This window comes from Rana temporaria, chromosome 3 (genome assembly GCF_905171775.1).
Source record: "Rana temporaria chromosome 3, aRanTem1.1, whole genome shotgun sequence".
NCBI lineage: Eukaryota > Metazoa > Chordata > Amphibia > Anura > Ranidae > Rana > Rana temporaria.
The window spans coordinates 420,549,353-420,569,395 of NC_053491.1; the positions used below are offsets into that span (position 1 = coordinate 420,549,353).

The 20,043-nt window shown below is 44.3% G+C and overlaps 1 protein-coding gene across 1 annotated transcript; it reads left to right on the forward strand.

Annotated features, from left to right (window-relative positions):
- The first annotated feature begins 14,685 nt into the window (after positions 1 to 14,685).
- SFTPC (surfactant protein C) lies at positions 14,686 to 19,761 on the forward strand. Its single transcript, XM_040346151.1, has 5 exons — positions 14,686 to 14,789; positions 15,566 to 15,718; positions 17,189 to 17,311; positions 17,817 to 17,924; positions 19,043 to 19,761. Exons 1-5 carry the CDS (start codon positions 14,688 to 14,690, stop codon positions 19,154 to 19,156), a joined length of 600 nt encoding a protein of 199 aa, XP_040202085.1. The 5' UTR covers positions 14,686 to 14,687; the 3' UTR covers positions 19,157 to 19,761.
- The last annotated feature ends 282 nt before the right edge of the window (positions 19,762 to 20,043 follow it).

Here is a 20,043-nt window from a genome sequence, read left to right on the forward strand (position 1 = left end):
CTTTACTTTTCTCCACTTTCACTGACTGTCTTTTACTTCTTCACTATACCCTATTTTCTTTTGGTCGCTAAGGCACACTGTGGCAGGCTGGATTCTGTGATGATATAGACACTTGGCCCTATGTTAACCAGATTGGATCTTGCATTGACCTATCTTATGCTCCAGTTGTACTACCGGCAACTCTGCTTGTCCTTCCGAGTGCTGCCTCTTTATAATGTTATATGTCCTTTTATGTTTTTTTTTTTCTTTGTCCTTTCTTTTGTTTTTTCTTTGCCTGGAAAATGTTGAAAATTCAATAAAATTTAAGTTTTCAAAAAAAGAATAACAATTTGGATCAGAGTTTAACTGCACTCTGATCTCCCTTTAAATTTAAATAGCACCAGTACTTCAAAGTAACCAGGCACTGTACACATATGCCATATTTTATGTTATCCTGACAATAAAAATGTCATCCGGGGCATCATGCATGCCCCTGATGACATCATGTATGATGAAACTAGTAGGGCAGAGTTTATGTCCAGCGATACCACGCTACTCTGATCTGCAGATTTTTATGCGAGAACCTTTTTATCCACTTGTTGCATTGTATTGGACCTGTGGTCACTTTTAATGGCATTTTTTCAATAAAACCACCCTGGTTTTATGCTATGTGGCGACTTTTTGCCTTTTTTACATAAACCTCCATGAGAAAGAGTTATTAACCAGCACCAACAGCCATGACGCTACACTTCTCTACCTCCAGTGAATGGATCCTTTATGATGCGTGATTCCATGCGTGATTAGAATGTGGAGTCTAGCTATCTGGTAAGGGCACATCTTGTATCTATATGGTGGAAGGCGCACATGGGTGTACGGTTGCTCACTATCATTTAGACCTGTGCTGCAACAATATATCACTTTATTTCTTTATGGACCTATATGGAAATCTTATGAACTGACTACTGTCACTTTATTTCATTTCACATGTTATATTATTATTTTTGTATTTAGCGCGGCAATTGGTGTTTATATGTATTTTGACACAATTTGTTCTGTATTTGCCAGCAGCTTGCTTTTTCATGCTTTTTGTTTTTTAATTTTTCCACTTTCACCTGCGCAATCACATCCCCTCCCCGTCTCTTACCTCAAAATAACCGCCATCCTTCATAACACATTTTTGGCAATGTTCATAAAGCTTCTGGAAACTCATCAAAGGCCTCTTTAGGAATCAATCGCAGAACCGCTGTCACACATTCTTGAAATGCTGCCATGTCTGCAAAATGTGTGCCTTACATGGCTCTTTTTGGGTCGTGGGGAAGACAGTGAACGCCATTCCATCGATTGCCCCTTGGATTTGGAAACGAACTGGTAGCACCAGGTTTGATCCCCTGTGATGATGGTTCTCAGAAAGGATGGATCCTGGTCACACATGGTAATGAAATCTCCAGAGGTTTCCGTCTGTTTTGCTGTCTGTTCGTCTGTCAGCTTGTGCGGCACAAACCAGGAACAGATCTTCCGCTTACCCAAATCTTTGCAGATGATGGTGTACACTGTGTCCTTGCTAATGCCCATTTCCTCTGCCATCAATCGTAGAGTCAGTCACCAATCTCATGCCAGCATTTGTCACACTCGCTCGATCATGTCTGGGGTTCTGCTTGTCGATGGCCGAGCCGAACATAGCTCATCCTCAGTTGTTTTAATCCCATCCTAAGTGTTTTAATCAATCGTAAAGACATTTGTTGCTCATGGCTTCCGTCCCGTACACTTACACCAACATTTCATGGGTCTCCAACACCGTTTTCCCTAATTTGTAGCAGAACTTAATGTTCACTCGTGGCTCCATTGCACTGTGACCCTACCTTTCACACTGACTACGTTTGACTGCCCGAATCGGGTTTACCCTGACGTACATGTGTACTCCACGCAAGGTGGCACTTCTTAACGTGTCTCTGGATAGCTATGTGCATGTGCACCTGGCCCATGTTGCTGTTCAGATATTGCACCATTCACCAAACTTTTTAGACAAACCTTGTATATGCCCACATACCTATCATTTTGCTTCTTTTTACTCAACTCCAAATACTCAACTCCTCATCCCCCTGCCCCATCTGGGGGCAACCCTGCTCTCCTTAAGGGGAGTCCATGTCCTAAACAACTCACATTTTCTATAATGAAGCTTCTTTCTCTCTTAAAATTGAGTTCCTCCTCAAGCTGGTCCTCCACTGCACAACCAAAACTGTCTCCTCACACCAACTACATCTATCATATATCCCCAAACTGTTGAGTGACAAAGCCTTCCTATGGTAACGACTGGGGCTACTCCATCCCTTAAAGGGCTCTACATGCACATGCTTGGCTCAGTGCACATTCAAATAAAAAGAAAAAACTGACAGAGATATTGGCATTTATGACAGAAGAGACATGCAGAGTCTCCTTTGTTAAAAAAAAAAAAAAAAATCCTACCTTTCAGCATGTTTTGGAAACAAGAATTTAGTTCTGCAAATAAAGTAGCAACATAAGGAAGAATAAATCATAAAAATCTTCATAATATGCATTAATTACACAAGCAATCTGTGCAATAAAGAACATACTTTTTTAATGATCTAAATGGTCGAACTAACTATTATTTAACTAAAGCATGTTCTCATATTATTACATGACATGCATAAATATACAGTGCCTTGCGAAAGTATTCGGCCCCCTTGAACTTTGCGACCTTTTGCCACATTTCAGGCTTCAAAACATAAAGATATAAAACTGTAATTTTTTTGGAAGAATCAACAAGTGGGACACAATCATGAAGTGGAACGAAATTTATTGGATATTTCAAACTTTTTTAACAAATAAAAAACTGAAAAATTGTGCGTGCAAAATTATTCAGCCCCCTTAACCTCTTGCCGACCGCGCTATAGCAAAAATACTGCTACAGCGCGGTCGAGTTACTGTGACAGGACGTCCCTGGGACGTCCTCATGCACTTCCGCGTTTGCGCGTCCCCTGGGGCGCGCTCGCGGAAGTGTCCGTGCTCGCCGGGTCTAGAAGACCCGGCGCATCACGAATCACGGTAAATTGCCGCGAATCGCGGCTGTTTACCACGTGATCGCTCCGTCAAATGACGGAGCGATCACTTGTAAACAAACCGGCGTCATTTGATGACGCCGGTTCCTCCCTCTCCTCTCTGTACCGTTCGGTACAGTGCGAGAGGAGAGGAGGGGGGGGGGAGCGCGGGGTGTCAGCAGCTGCTGTGGGCTGGATCTGTGACAACTGCAGTCACAGATCCAGCCATCCCTCCCTGTGCAATACTCTGCAGTACCATCAATACTCTGCAATACCCCATACTCTGCCATCCCTCCCTGCGCAATACTCTGCAGTACCATCAATACTCTGCAATACCCCATACTCTGCCATCCCTCCCTGCGCAATACTCTGCAGTACCATCAATACTCTGCAATACCCCATACTCTGCCATCCCTCCCTGCGCAATACTCTGCAGTACCATCAATACTCTGCCATCCCTCCCTGCGCAATACTCTGCCATACACCATACTCTGCCATCCCTCCCTGCGCAATACTCTGCCATACCCCATACTCTGCCATCCCTCCCTGCGCAATACTCTGCCATACCCCATACTCTGCTATCCCTCCCTGCGCAATACTCTGCCATACCCCATACTCTGCCATCCCTCCCTGCGCAATACTCTGCCATACCCCATACTCTGCCATCCCTCCCTGCGCAATACTCTGCCATACCCCATACTCTGCCATCCCTCCCTGCGCAATACTCTGCCATACCCCATACTCTGCCATCCCTCCCTGCGCAATACTCTGCCATACCCCATACTCTGCCATCCCTCCCTGCGCAATACTCTGCCATACCCCATACTCTGCCATACCCCATACTCTGCCATACCCCATACTCTGCCATACCCCGTTACTCTGCCATACCCCGTTACTCTGCCATACCCCGTTACTCTGCCATACCCCGTTACTCTGCAATACCCCGTTACTCTGCAATACCCCGATACTCTGCAATACCCCGATACTCTGCAATACCCCGATACTCTGCAATACCCCATACTCTGCAATACCCCGATACTCTGCAATACCCCGATACTCTGCAATACCCCAATACCCTGCGCAATACTCTGCAATACCCCAATTCTCTGCAATACCCCCAATACCCAAATACTCCGCAATACCCCAATACTCTGCAATACCCCCAATACCCCAATACTCTGCAATACCCAAATACTCCGCAATACCCCAATACTCCGCATATATAATGTTTTGGGGTTCTATGTAATTTTCTAGCAAATAAATTGTGATTTTTCCATGTAGGAGAGAAATGTCAGAATTGGCCTGGGTGCTCCAGAACGCCTGATGGCGCTCCCTGCATGTTGGGCCTCTGTATGTGGCCACGCTGTGTAAAAGTTGCACACATGGGGTATCGCCATACTCGGGAGGAATAGCAGAATGTGTTTTGGGGTGTCATTCGTGGTATGCATATGCTGTGTGTGAGAAATAACCTGCGAATATGACAGAAACAAGTTATTTTTTTTTTTTTTTACAGAATTTTCGGTCGTTTTACTTTTATAGCGCAAAAAATAAAAAACCCAGAGGTGATCTAATACCACCAAAAGAAAGCTCTATTTGTGTGAAAAAAAGGACAAAAATTTCAAATGGGTACAATGTTGTATGACGGAGTAATTGTCATTCAAATTGTGAGAGCACCGAAAGCTGAAAATTGGTCTGGTCAGGAAGGGGGTTTAAGTGCCCAGTGGTCAAGAGGTTAAGTTAATACTTTGTAGCTCCACCTTTTGCTGCGAATACAGCTGTAAGTCGCTTGGGGTATGTCTCTATCAGTTTTGCACATCGAGAGACTGACATTTTTGCCCATTCCTCCTTGCAAAACCACTCGAGCTCAGTGAGGTTGGATGGAGAGCGTTTGTGAACAGCAGTTTTCAGATCTTTCCACAGATTCTCGATTGGATTCAGGTCTGGACTTTGACTTGGCCATTCTAACACCTAGATATGTTTATTTGTGAACCATTCCATTGTAGATTTTGCTTTATGTTTTGGCTCATTGTCTTGTTGGAAGACAAATCTCCATCCCAGTTGCAGGTCTTTTGCAGACTCCATCAGGTTTTCTTCCAGAATGGTCCTGTATTTGGCTCCATCCATCTTCCCATCAATTTTAACCATCTTCCCTGTCCCTGCTGAAGAAAAGCAGGCCCAAACCATGATGCTGCCACCACCATGTTTGACAGTGGGGATGGTGTGTTCAGGGTGATGAGCTGTGTTGCTTTTACGCCAAACATAACGTTTTGCATTGTTGCCAAACAGTTCGATTTTGGTTTCATCTGACCAGAGCACCTTCTTCCACTTGTTTGGTGTGTCTCCCAGGTGGCTTGTGGCAAACTTTAATCAACACTTTTTTATGGATATCTTTAAGAAATGGCTTTCTTCTTGCCACTCTTCCATAAAGGCCAGATTTGTGCAGTATACGACTGATTGTTGTCCTATGGACAGAGTCTCCCACCTCAGCTGTAGATCTCTGCAGTTCATCCAGAGTGATCATGGGCCTCTTGGCTGCATCTCTGATCAGTCTTCTCCTTGTATGAGCTGAAAGTTTAGAGGGACGGCCAGGTCTTCGTAGATTTGCAGTGGTCTGAAACTCCTTCGATTTCAATATTATCGCTTGCACAGTGCTCCTTGGGATGTTTAAAGCTTGGGGAATTTTTTTGTATCCAAATTCGGCTTTAAACTTCTCCACAACAGTATCTCGGACCTGCCTGGTTTGTTTCTTTGTTCTTCATGATGCTCTCTGCGCTTTAAACGGACCTCTGAGACTATCACAGTGCAGGTGCATTTATACGAAGACTTGATTACACACAGGTGGATTCTATTTATCATCATTAGTCATTTAGGTCAACATTGGACCATTCAGAGATCCTCACTGAACTTCTGGAGAGAGTTTGCTGCACTGAAAGTAAAGGGGCTGAATAATTTTGCACGTCCACGTTTCAGTTTTTTATTTGTTAAAAAAGTTTGAAATTTCCACTTCATGGTTGTGTCCCACTTGTTGTTGATTCTTTAAAAAAATTACAGTTTTATATCTTTATGTTTGAAGCCTGAAATGTGGCAAAAGGTCGCAAAGTTCAAGGGGGCCGAATACTTTCGCAAAGGCATTGTATAATGAAGGCCGACCCATTCAACGTGATAAACTGACAAAAATTCATATTAACCCTTTATCAAGAAAACAGGCCATAGCATTGTCTGGTCTGTATATAAAACAGTTGGTCTCAAAATGTTCAGTGTATATATCCATAAAAACTCTCAGTGTGAAAGTACAGGCTCTATTGCCTCCCCTATGGGGTCTAGGAACATGCTCTTTTATCTGGTTTCCAAGCTTATACATTTGGTGGCCTGTCTTCTAAACTGCATGCCCACACGCTTGCTGGCATCAGGTTCTTTTTTTTATTTTTCTGCACTGCTTCAAGGGTTATATCAGACGTGTTTTTGAAAAACATAATTTGAAAGGTCATTGCCAAATATACATGTAACATATGTTTAAAAAAAAGTCCTCTAGTTTAAGTAGGGTTTGCCATTACATGGCTGATTGAAATTATCACTTCAGATGATGAAATTACAGATATTGCAATTATAGAACCTGTAATTCCAGTTTTATAGAAGTATTTGAAAGATTTCTGAGCATACTTATGAACAATATCTGCCTGCACTAATTGCAACCTAATGGCCCTATTACCTTTATATACCTGGAGCAGGAGACCTGTTTCATACTTGGCTTTCAGAGAATTGTCTGCTTGCAATATACAATTTTTTTTGCAGATATCAATGGTCGGTGACGTCACCAGCATGCGCAGGTTGGCGACGTCACAAGAGGCCGGTTCCCCCAGGGGACCTCCCCAGGTGGCCCCCGCCCCTTACCTATTTAAGAATTGTCAAACGGCAGAGCAGGCATGTGGCGGGCTTTGTGATTAATGGTGGATCTACAAAGGGGGACACTATTTTTAAATAATTTTTTTCAATAAAGGAATTGTCAAAAACTGCCTCCTGTCTTTATTTTTGACACTTTTTTTGGTGAATGGGTAGGGGTACAATGTACCTCATACTCATTCACACGGGGGGGCCAGGATCTGGGGGCCCCCTTGTTTGAGGGGGCTTCCAGATTCCAATAAGCCCCCTGTCTGCAGACCCCCACAACCACCACCCAGGGTTGTCAGGAGGAGACCCTTGTCCCATCAACATGTTGAGGGTATGTGGCCTGGTATGGTTCAGGAGGGGAGGTGCTCGCTCGTCCCCTCCCCTTTTTCTGTCCTTCCAGACTGCATGCTTGGATAAGGGTCTGGTATGGGCTTTGGGGGGACGCCACACCATTTTTATAAACATTTTTGTATTGCTGGCCCCCATACCATTTTTATGGCCAATAACTTGCATATAAGCCTTCAAATGTGGACTTTTGATTTTTAAAATGCAGGTCCCATAGACTTCTTTGGGGTTTGGGTCAAAACCTTTGCGATGTTCGAGAGTTCTGGTGTAAACTGAACCGGGCCTAATGCTGGCCATACACTATATGAAAATTCGGCCGAAATTCGGTCATTCAGAAAGATCTTTTGTTTTTCGAACAGTTAATGGGCACAAAATCGAAAATCGTTGGGACATTTTTGAGCCGAAAAAACGAAGGACAAGTTTGGAAATTTTCTGCCGAACGAACGATAAATCGGAAAGGTTAATGTGTTTCCCGTCCGAACTTTCTGCACTAGTTATATGTAAAAAAAATGAACCAATTTTTTTTTATTTATGTTCACTGAACGATTTATCAGTCATTACATGATGGCACTATCGTTTACGCTCACGACCGAACGTTCATTTTTCGAAAGTTCGTTCGGACGATTTTTCGTGGAGTGTATGGCCAGCATAACTCTTCAGGGCATCTAAGAATTGTTACGCTGCAATATGATACATGCTTGCTTTTGGGTTTAATACTGCTTTAACCCCATAAATTGACACCTTAGTAAATGTTTTCTCAGGGCCATTCACACCAGAAACTGCACATTAAGGGCCAAATCCACAACGCAGATGCGCCGACTTAACTCGAGATTTCTAATTTTACTCCGCGCGTATCTTTGCGCCCGATCCTCAAAACGAGTTACGCATTAAAATCCGGATTTTCCGTCCTACCTAAAATGATTACACCGGCGCATCCTCGGACGCAAATTACGCTAGTCACGCCGCTGTTTTTGATAGGCAAAGATGCAAATGAGGGAGATAGGGCGATCCACATAATTAAGTGTGTGCGCCGTAGATTACGCCCTGTGCGCACCTGTTAGTTTCGCTGCGCAAATTTACACGTTATAAAAGCAGCCCTAATTTTACACATGCTGTGTAAAGGTCTGCTGAAGCAACAGCATTGAGGAAAAGCTGAGCACACATATTTGCTGGACTTCAATCTGTCTGCCAACATGCCCGGGCCATCCATGATCCTAACGGCACTCGCTACTTTAGAGGCGCAAAGAAGGAGGAGGGCACAGAGGAGGAGGAGGAGGGCACAGGAGAGGGTATACCGCCCACGCCGAGATCTCTTTGGCATGCCTGCTTCTGAGGTCTATGGCAACTTCCGTTTTAACCGGGAAGCCATCCTGGAATTAACAGAATCCTGCAGGATGATCTCACCACCCCAACCCAACGATCCCATGCCCTGCCACCTCTCATCAAAGTAATGGCAACACTCCATTTCCTTGCCACTGGGTCTTTCCAACGCACATGTGGAGGTCTGGCTGGGATGGCACAATCCTCCATGAGCAGGTGTGTCCATCAAGTAGTCCCTGCAATACTGAGACGCATGGCCAATCAATTTCAAAAACCCACCCAGGAGGACCAGCGATTGCAAACCATGACGGACTTTTACCACATTGCCCGATTCCCACGGACCATCGGGGCCATTGATTGTACCCATGTGGCACTACAGCCCCCCCATGAGACAGAGCACCTCTCCTGGAATCGGAAGCACTGACATTTCATAAATGTCCAGGTAATCGTAGATGCCCATGGCCTCATCTGGCACATCTGTGCAAAATTCCCTGGATCCTGCCATGACAGCTATATATTCTGGCAGACCAAAATCTCCAGAGATTTGGAACTGAAAATGTATGGAGACAGCTGGCTGATTGGTGAGTGACATGGGTGTCAGGTATGTCCCCCCCCATGATGCAGACATCACGAGGGGCACATGCATGACTAACATCCAGGGATGTATTCTGGCCTAGGCCGACAAGGCCCAGGCCTAGGGCGGCACTTTGCGGGGGGCGGCCGGCCGGTTGGTTGCGATTTTGCTGGGTCTGGTAAGAGGGCCTGTTGGCCATTATTCATTACTATTCCCAGGGACGGAGCCATTAGGAAGTGCCTAACCTGCTATTCTCTAGGCCTTATTGACCGCCACAATGTCCCTCTCTGTCCTCTTCCCACGGTGTCCCTCTGTCCTCTTCCCACGGCATCCTTTTTCCATGGCGTCCCTCTGTCCTTTTCCCACAGCATCCCTCTGTCCGTCACCCACAGCAAGCCTCTGTCCTTCTCCCAGGATGTCCCTCTGTCCTTCACCCACGGCATCCCTCTGTCCTCTTCCCATGAATATGACAAGGCGGGTCTTAAAGAAGAAGGGGTGTGGCTTTGACAGGAAGGGGTGGGTCATAATTAAATTAGGGGGTGCGCAAGTTTAGTCAGGCCTAGGGCAGCACAAAACCTAAATACACCTCTGCTAACATCCTCCTGTCTTTTCCCTTCCAGGTTACTCTGGATATGCCCTGGGACCCCATATGATGACCCCATTCAGGAACCCCCAAACCCCAGGAGAGCAACGCTACAACGAGGCTCACATACGCACCCGGGCAGTTGTGGAGCGCACATTTGGGCTGCTGAAGTCCCACTTCAGATGCCTGGATAAGTCTGGGGGTACATTGTTGTATTCCCCAGACTTTGTGTGCCAGATCATCGGTGCATGTTGTATTCTGCACAACTTTGCCATGAGAAGGGGACTGGAGATTGACATACGTGCTGACCTGACCCCCGACCCAGGCAATCCCCCCCTAACCCACTCTACCCGGTCTGCTGAGGGCACAGCAGCCAGGAGATGCCTCGCAGAAGGCATCTTTTCACAGTAAACGCACATGAATAATGTCACAATGATAATGTTTCTTTTCACAGTAAACACACATGAATAATGTCACAATGAGAATGTTTCTTTTCACAGTAAACGCACATGAATAATGTCACAATGAGAATGTTTCTTTTCACAGTAAACACACATTAATTATGTCACAATGAGAATGCATGAATGCACACCACTGTGGTCCCTAGCACAGACACATCACATGCACATCGAATTGGATTAGATCCAAGTACCCCCCCCCCCCTTTGGTACTTGGGAGCAGTAACGCCACGCCACGGCTCCAATTATGTCACTGTGCATTCATACACCATTCAGGAACCTGGGATCACTTCTCCCTGGTCCTTGGGGATCCCTTCTCCACCAAAACTGAGGGTGACACCCTTATTTTATCAGGAATGCCACCCCCCCCCCACATTCACACATCATTCACACACATAAACCAAATCATAAGTACAGTATAATAAACAAAATCATAAAAAAAAAAAAAAATAATAATAAAAAGTACCCCTGCTAATTAATTCCGGCGGGGAGTGCTCCGTCTGGGCTGCCCAAGGGCACGGGCATGGCCAACTGGAGGATCTTCACGGGGGGGGTGTTAGCAGGGGAGGGAGGATCTTCACGGGGGGGGTGTTAGCAGGGGAGGGAGTATCTTCACGGGGGGGGGGGTGTTAGCAGGGGAAGAAGGAGCCTCCCCTGGTGTCTGTCCTCCTGCTGGCCTGCCCTCCAAGGCCACTGCTATCCTGTTCAGACAGCCAGTGATGGCAGCCGTATTGGCCTGGCCATCCCGGTTATTGTCCTGCACAGCCCGGGTATTGTCCTGCACAGCCTGGGTCAGGGCAGTCACCTCCTGGGCCACGCCTGTTGTGGCGGTCTTCAGGTCCCACAAACATGTGATGACCCCCAAAGAGTTTGTGGCCACATCACCGAGTGACTCCCTCATTGCACCCAGGCTGTGCTCCATCTTGGTAAGAGTTTTTTGAATCTCACCCAGAGTGCGGGTCTGCCGGGCATTGTCCTTCTGCAGACTGGCCGGCAGACGCTCAAACACCCCCCTGGTCTCCTGGGTCGCCATCCTGCCTGCCCCTGAGGCTTGTGGCTCTGGAGGAGGGGAGAGAGTGACCCTTGTGGTTTGCAGCCTGTTGGGGGAAGAGTGGGAGGGGCTACCCCTGATGGTGGCCTGACTGCTGCCAGCCTCTGGGGTAGCCTCTGGGGTAGCCTCAAGGGTATCCTCAAATGTCATTAGCTCAGAGGCCAGAAGGATTTCCCTGCCAAGCTGCAGATTTTCTTCTTCCTCCCCCTCATCCTCCTCCCCCTCATCCTCCTCCCCCACACCCTCCTCATGAGGGGAGGTTTGGCCACTCCCCTCCCCTGGGGACTCCTCAGCAGCCTCCTGTCCTTGGGGTGGTGCAGCAGCCTGGCCTGATGGCCCAGCATCCTCCTGGCCTGATGGCCCAGCATCCTCCTGGCCTGATGGGCCAGCAATCTCCTGGTCATCTGTGGAGGACACCAAACAATCACAGGTTTGAGGATCCACACACTTGGCACATCTTCCCTTCCCCCACCCACACATGCTAATCACCAGATAGAAAATCAAGAAACTTACCTGGCCCCACAGGAACATCAGAGTCAAAGCCACGCAGGCCCACCACCTGCTCTGGCTGGAAACACCGGGCCACTGCCCATTCCTCCTCAGTCAGCCGGATGGGGCATGGTCCCCCTCCTCCAGTGCCCCTCCTATGGGCAGTGAGCTTTGCCACCTTATTGCGGACCACTCTCCTCAGATCATTAATCTTTTTCTGGATGCCAGCGGGGGTCCTCGTCCCCCCCCCCCCCGCCGCATTTATCTGATCTGTAATTTTTGGGTATATCTTCTTCCTTTGGGCCGGGGAGGTCCCAGCCATGAATAAGCACTAAGTCAGTGCGAAACGTCGGTTATCCTCCTGTTTCTGTTGCTGTGATCTGGTATGTTTTGCTGTTCGTTTAAATAAAGACAACCTGTTTGGTTTGGAGTGCGGCCATCCATCCTTCATTTTACGCCCATGGGCCGGGGAGGTGTTCCGGCTTTGAGGCCCATGTAAATAGCGCCCATATAGGACGATGGACCTAGCAAGGATTTGCTTCTCCACATGTGTAAAATTAAGCTTCCTGCGCTTGGGTGCCACAGACACCACTCAGCAACAAGAAAACTCACAGAACAAACAAACAAAAATACACACACAACAAACAAACAAAAACACTCACAGAAGAAACACACAAAAATACACACACAACAAACAAACAAAAAGCAAAACACACAAGCAGACAGCTACTACAAAGTCAAAAACAAACACACAAAAAACAAACAAAATCCAAGCAGAAAAAAAAAAAAAAACACTTAGCAGAAACAATCAAACAAAAAATACACTTATCAGAAACAAACAACAACTACAATCTAATACTCCTCCAAAACTTCTCTATCACACACAACTCACCAACAAACACTGACAAACGTTCAGAGCAGAAGCAACTTGCTCTAGGAAGGGAACACAGGGAAATACTTTTGCAAGGGAAGTGTGTTTGACTGGGGCTATTTACACACAGGGCGATCCTCAAACTAAGTATGCTTGGCCTTTTACCTATCTCACTGATTGCGCCGAGCAAAGTTCTGCACATGCCCAGTGAGCAGCAGATTCGTGCACGCATGCGCAGTACGGCCGGCCCTTCATTTGCATGGGGTCACGGCTCATTACAATGAAGCACGCCCACTTCCATCCCACTTGCAATAACCCCGCCTTACGCCTCGGAATTTAAGTTACGTAAGCGCTATTTTGTGCGCAAATGCGCTGTGGATACGGCACTTACGACACCAACTTAGGGCGCCGTAACTTAAATGACATAGGTTTTGAAAAACTTAATTTCCGCCGCTGGCTGTGGATTTGGCCCTAAGGGCCAGATTCAGGTACTTGCGCTGCGGCGTAACGTATCTCATTTACGTTACACCGCCGCAAGTTTTACGGGCAAGTGCTTGATTCACAAAGCACTTGCCTGTAAACTTGCGGCGGCGTAGCGTAAATCCGTCTGGCGCAAGCCCGCCTAATTCAAATGGGGCGTGTATCATTTAAATTAGGCGCGTTCCCGCGCCGAACGTACTGCGCATGCTCCGTTTTTAAATTTCCCGCCGCGCTTTGCGCGAAATGACGTCGCACCGACGTAATTTTTTGAACGGCGACGTGCGTTACGTCCTTTCCTATTCCCGAACGACTTACGCAAAAAAAATAAAAATTTCATTCGACGCGGGAACGACGGCCATACTTTAACATGGATGGTCTAATTTTACACCTCCTAAATAGCACTCGTAACTTTACGACGGGAAAAGCCGACTAGCGACGACGTAAGAGAATGCGACGAACGAGCGTACCTTCGTGGATTGCCGTAAACAGCTAATTAGCATACCCGACGCAGAAAACGACGTGAACTCCACCCAGCGGGCGCCAAAGTATTACATCTAAGATCCGAAGGTGTACGAAGCCGTACGCCTGTCGGATCTTACCCAAATGCCGTTGTATCTTGGTTTGAGAATACACACTAAAGATACGACGCGGGTAACGTAAATGAGATCAGTAGATACGCCGGCGTACTCTTACTGTGAATCTGGCCCTTACTGCGCAGTTTTGCATATGCATTTGACACATATTTTTTATGCGCATTTGCATGCATTTGCGGTGCATTTTTCCTAAGCTTGCATTTTCTTTCAGGTCACTTCCATCTTCTTTCTTCTTTTGGCTTTTATGTGCACTACATTTCGTGTATTTACATGCATTTGTGTGTGTTTATGTGCATTTGCAATACAGAAAAATGCAGCCTGCTGTACTTTTTTTTACTGCACTGCAATAGTGCGAACTATGCCCATAGAATAACCTGAATTTTGGACTGTCTATGCAGTTGGAATACAGTCACAAATGCATCACACTGCGTCTAGTGTGAATGGGCCCTCAAAGATAGTGTTTTATTCATATACAGTGTATACAGTGCCTTATGGACCCACTCATCTTTCATGGTTCCTATTTCCTCAAACTAAAATCTGATAGGTTGTTCAATGAATAAGCCCCAAGGAGGTTAAACAGACTGCGACAAACAGAGTAGGCAAAAGAGAACTGGACAAATACTGTATACACTCCCGTTTTAGACATAGATAATCTGTTGCTCTGCATTTCTCATTACTGTATAACCTGTCAGTTGTTGTTTGACAGGGCTGGCTAAAATAATTTATTGTAAAATGTAGCTTCGTTGACTGTCTACCTTGGGTGTACACAGGCAGCAGGTTAAGGGTTAACAAAGAAATACTCTGCTGGTTGTCAGCAGAGAAGACATTAATTGGGCAATGATGTACAACTCTCTGGCATAAAGTGTTTTAGTGAAAACTCTTGAAACTTAGGAAGAATGCCTTTTGTTGAAATTTTTTTGGTGCATAAGCAAACACTTAACAAGCTGGAAGCTGAGGAGCACTTCAAACTGATGACGCTATCCAAATTTTAAGGATATATATGACGAAGCAACTGCACCATAATTGTACAGCAGTGAGCAGACATCACAAGGAACAAGCAGTCATGGATCAGAGCAAGTCTATGTTGATGGACACACCACCTGTAAGTGATGCATGGGCTTAGCCAAAGAGAGAGAAAATATGAGAATAAGGTTTAATGAATCTTATGTTATTAGATTTTTGTAAGGATGCCAGTGGGTTGGATTATCTAATTATTACTTGAATTATTCTATAATCTAGAATACTGTGTATTATCTCTGTTCCTTTGTTGGCCTTCTGTAGCTGTCACCACCATATTTTTCTCCAATTAACTCTTGCTGATAAAATGTTCTTCTGTTAATTTGGAATTAAGATTCAAAAATGCTTCACAGTAAGATTCACCACTTATGTTTAGCTAGAGAAGTTCTCTTGATTTTTCATAGGTTAATGTTATGCTTTTCTCTTGCTAAAGAAATTTTTGTACACCCTTTTGTCAGAGCCGTTTCTTTAGATTGATAGAGAAATGCTTTCATGGTCTCTTGGTAAAAAGAAGTTCTGAAGATCTCTTTGTAGATATACACTCCGACCTCTTTATAGGTCTGGACTTATTTTTGTGGTAGGTATACTGTGTTGTTCTTCTGGTAGATAGAGGCATGCCTTCAAAAATGCTGGTCGTGTACAGTCATGCTAACACAAAATAAATCATTTGCTTTTCCTCTGGCTATCTGCATACTTTTTCCTGGTCACTGATTCGGAAGGTATTAAACAAGTTGGTCATCATGAGAACTTAGCCACTAACTTGTTAAGGATGAGGTTAGCAATAGCAGCTCCCATGTTTCTCTTGTGGCAGGTTTACTTTAAAACTTTAAATCCTCCATTTAATCTTCAATTGTTCCCCAGGTGTATTCTGAGCTGCTGCCTGTGCCCAGGATACCATGCCTTGGTGGCCTTAAGAAGCTCCTCTGTGTGGTGCTGGTTGTGGTGCTCCTGGTCATAGTCCTCCTTGCTGTCCTCTTGATGGGCCTTCATATGAGCCAAAAACATACTGAAACAGTAAGTTTTATATTCAATTCAAAAAAGATAACGGGGAAATTTTTCTACCACCTAGTGTTTGGTGCAATTATGTTTATTTCAATGGTTTTAAAAGTGTATACAATAACGAGTGACTATTTTTACATTCAGAATGTTATTTGAGGTTTCACAAAACCATAAATTCTAAGAAAATAACACAGTCAACCTTATGATATAGTTATTACAGTACCAAATACAAAAGAGGCAATAGGGTAACAAAGTGCAGCAGCTTATGAACACAGAGTATAAACCAAGAAAACACAATAAATGTATCGTTCAACAACCCACGTAGGAACACACTTCAAGTATCAAACCATAGGAATTAACCTCTTCCTGCAATCTGTCATGGTTCGCGTGACAGATTAACACTTTACTTGCATGAAAGGCTGGTAGTAAGATTTGTATAAACATAAATCCAGAGAAGTTAAGAGAAGAGGAGAGATGGAAAAGGTAAGAAAGAGGAAAGCAAAGGAAAAAATAGAGAAGACAGAAGAAGTAGGAATCAGAGGTGGTATAGATGTCATACAATTACTGTTGGGAAGAAGACATGGGTGCCTTCATATAGGTTACCCATGGTTCCCAAGTTCGATCAAAAAAGCTTGTATATCATTGATCACACTAGCAACCCTCTCATGAACGGTGATCCAGGATACCTTATGTTTAAAAAGAAGAAATGGAAACAGAAGATGACTTCCATGATCCCAAGAATGACAATGTATATGTATATTGTGTATTGATGAATTATAGAATTGTCCGGTTTAGATTTGTCTACTCTACAATCCAAAGATTAGATAAATGGCAGTCTCTACAATTAATACTTTTACCATTACATAACTAGTTCTAAGTACACAAATGGTAGAACATAGTAGTCATACTCCAGTACATTATAACATTTCTGGTATGGGACCTTAAATACAGTTCTGGAAAAGCTGCGGTGGGGCAGTAAGGCTGGATTCACACCTATGTAGTTGTAGTGTTTTTTGCATTTTGCAGATTTGCACTACAGTCCATTTAACATGGTTTCTTATGAAAAGGTTCGGTAGTGCAAATCTGAAAAATGGCATAATGTATAGGTGTGAATCCAGCCTAAATTACAAGAAAACGGAAAATTGTATACTCACCTTTTCGTAATTTACCTTTCCTGACGCATCTTCATGGCAGCACACACTGGGTTGTGACTCCGCCCCAGTGTGTGCTGCCATGAATGCGTCAGGAAAACGGAAAATTGTATACTCACCTTTCCGTAATTTTCCTTTCCTGACGCATCTTTATGGCAGCACACACTGGGGCGGAGTCACAACCCAGTGTGTGCTGCCATAAATGCGTCAGAAAAACAGATTTGTGCAGACTGCTAACAAATATCAGTGGATTTTCCTCTCTGTGAAAACGTCAATAAGTCTGTGTACAGTACATAATGTTATAGTTCAGACCATTATCTCTTTGTGTCAACAGATTTTCCAGATGTCTCTGCACGATGGAGCAAGTTCCAAAGAGAAACCTGCTGAAGGTGTGGCGACCTTCCACCTGGACACTGGAATCAATACTTCAGCCAGTGTTATCTATGATTATAGCAAGGTAATGTCAGTTCCCATGTAGACTAAGCAACTGTATGATAAATTGTAACTTAGGGCAATTATAACCCTCATTTCTATAATCCATATTTGTAGTAAGAAAAAAAAAAAGTGAAATTTACAAAATGGCTAAGCAGTAATGCAAATATATTGAATGGCAAAATAGTTGATATATACATTTCATTGGTGTATACAGCTGCTTGGCTACAGTTCCACTTTTACAATGAATTCACACTGTTCTGTGTGCATTGTAGCATGCATGGTAATGTAAACACATAGGTGTAAATACTGTAAATCAGTATAATCAACCCTTCACACTAAACTGCAACTCAAGGATGTGAACCAATAACAAAGATTTAAATTTGAAATACATTGATTTCTGCTTGAAATGCAGCACAAAAATGCATGAGTTTTGCTGCTTGAAAATGGACAAGTTTAAGAAGGCCTGAAAGGTTAATAATGATAGCGAGTTTTAGTTAATAAATTCTTTCTCTTTTCTCTTTACACAGATGTTGATCTGCACACGCCCACGTCCCGGACATGCATGTTACATTACACGTATGGAAGCAGAACGCATACAGAGTCTTCAAAACATTGCTGAGAATGTGCTGAGCAAGGTGAGATTTTTTTTATCTGGGACAATTGCTCAACTAGGGACAAAATAGACCATTTCAGAAGATCGCCTTTTGCAACATTGGGCCAGATCCACGAAGCAGTTACGTTGGCGTATCTATTGATACGCCGCGTAACTGCTAGTTTGCTTCGGCATATCTTTGTTTGGTATCCACAAAACAAGATACGCCTGAAGCTGCGCTAGATCCGACTGGCGTACGTCTTAGTACGCCGTCGGATCTAAGGTGAATATTTACGCTGGCCGCTAGGTGGCGTTTCCGTCGATTTCCGCATTGAGTATGCAAATTAGCTAGATCTGACGATCCACGAACGTACGTCTGGCCGGCGCATTTTTTTACGTTGTTTCCGTAAGGCTTTTTTCGGCTTATAGTTACCCCTGCTATATGAGGCGTATCCTATGTTAAGTATGGCCGTCATTCCCGCATCGAATTTTGAAAATTTTACGTCGTTTGCGTAAGTCGTTCGCAAATAGGGCTTTGCGTAGAATGACGTTCACGTCGTAAGCATTGGCTTGTTGCAGGTTAATATCGAGCATGCGCACTGGGGTACCCCCACGGACGGCGCATGCGCCTTACAGAAAAAACTTCATTAACGTCAGGTCAAGTAAAATTAACATAAAACACGCCCACATCTTTAACATTTGAATTCCGCGCCCTTAAGCTGGCAGATTTACGCTACGCCGCCGTAACTTTAGAGGCAAGTGCTTTGTGAATACAGCACTTGCCTCTCAACGTTGCGGCGGCGTAGCGTTAATACGATCCGCTACGCCGGACTAAAATTACGATCCGCTACGTGGATCTGGCCCATCATGTTTATCCCCGTCCGACCTCCCCCCGGCTAGGTCAAAAAGTCATATATTGTGAACCTCTGCTTTGATGATGCAGATATTTTACACCAATATCCCGTGGCTTTCATTTGTTCCAACAAATTACAGAGAAATGTAAAAAAAAAAAAAAACATACAGTATAGTTTCAGTTTGTGAGATGGTGAAAACTCGGGGAAAAGTTTGGTTGTTATTTAGTAATTTTCCTATGTACCTCCTTAAAAAAATGTATTATAACATTTCACTGCCTGAACCTAAAAAATATCTCCTTTTACCCAGATTGGTTTGGATACTGCCAGACAGAATGAACCCGCTAAGCTGGAGAGTGATCCTTCAGTCTTGGGCACTACCATCCGTGTGTTGTGTGGGGACCTGCCAGTCTACTGGGCCTAATAGATTCTTCCATCCTCATGTGAATCTAGGCACCGTCAATATTATATCAATGTATACATTAATATTACCTATACACAGCTTCCCTACATGTCGCTTTTATTGAATGGAACATATGTGAGAAATGGAAAGGAAAACTGGAGGTGTTGACAGTGGCAACCAGTCAAACGTTAGCTTTCATTGCCTAAGATGCTTTAGAAAATTGGTTTATGGACAACATTGGCACTTTATGTGCCTCCAATTTTCAAATTTTGTAGAAAGTTAATGATAAATGTATAGATTTTACAGTTTGCCAGTTTGTTATTCTATATGCTGTATGACAATTCTGCCCATCAAACAACATTACCTATGTGTATGTACACAATGTGCAACTTCTGCAACTGCCATGTCTAAGTGCCATGGGATGATTTGCCTTGTTAGTTATACTGAATGTGTATAACATCTGCCATGATCCTCTACTCCATTTACACTTTACACACTCAGTTTACACTAATCCAAACATATACACTTGACTCCACATACCTCCTAAATGTCCCTATTTCAGGTGAGACAGTCTTGGTTTTAATTTCCGCAAGTGCATGTGCTATTGTCTAAATACAGTCAGAGTATAAATAACTATGGGGCAGCCAGATTTTTTTGCAAGATGTTGGAAAGTATGATTCTTAGTTTGTCACATTTTATGTATTCAAAATGTCCTTTTTGTCTTCTTAAAGCGGAGGTTCACCCAAACAACATGTATATACGATCATATTCTTTATACTTCCACCATGTACAGTATGCCCTTTTATTTTTTATTTTGGCTCTACATACCTTATTATGGCTATTTTCCACCCGGCTTCCGGGTACTGACTCATGCGGGAGTAGGCGTTTCTATGCACAGGCGCAATATC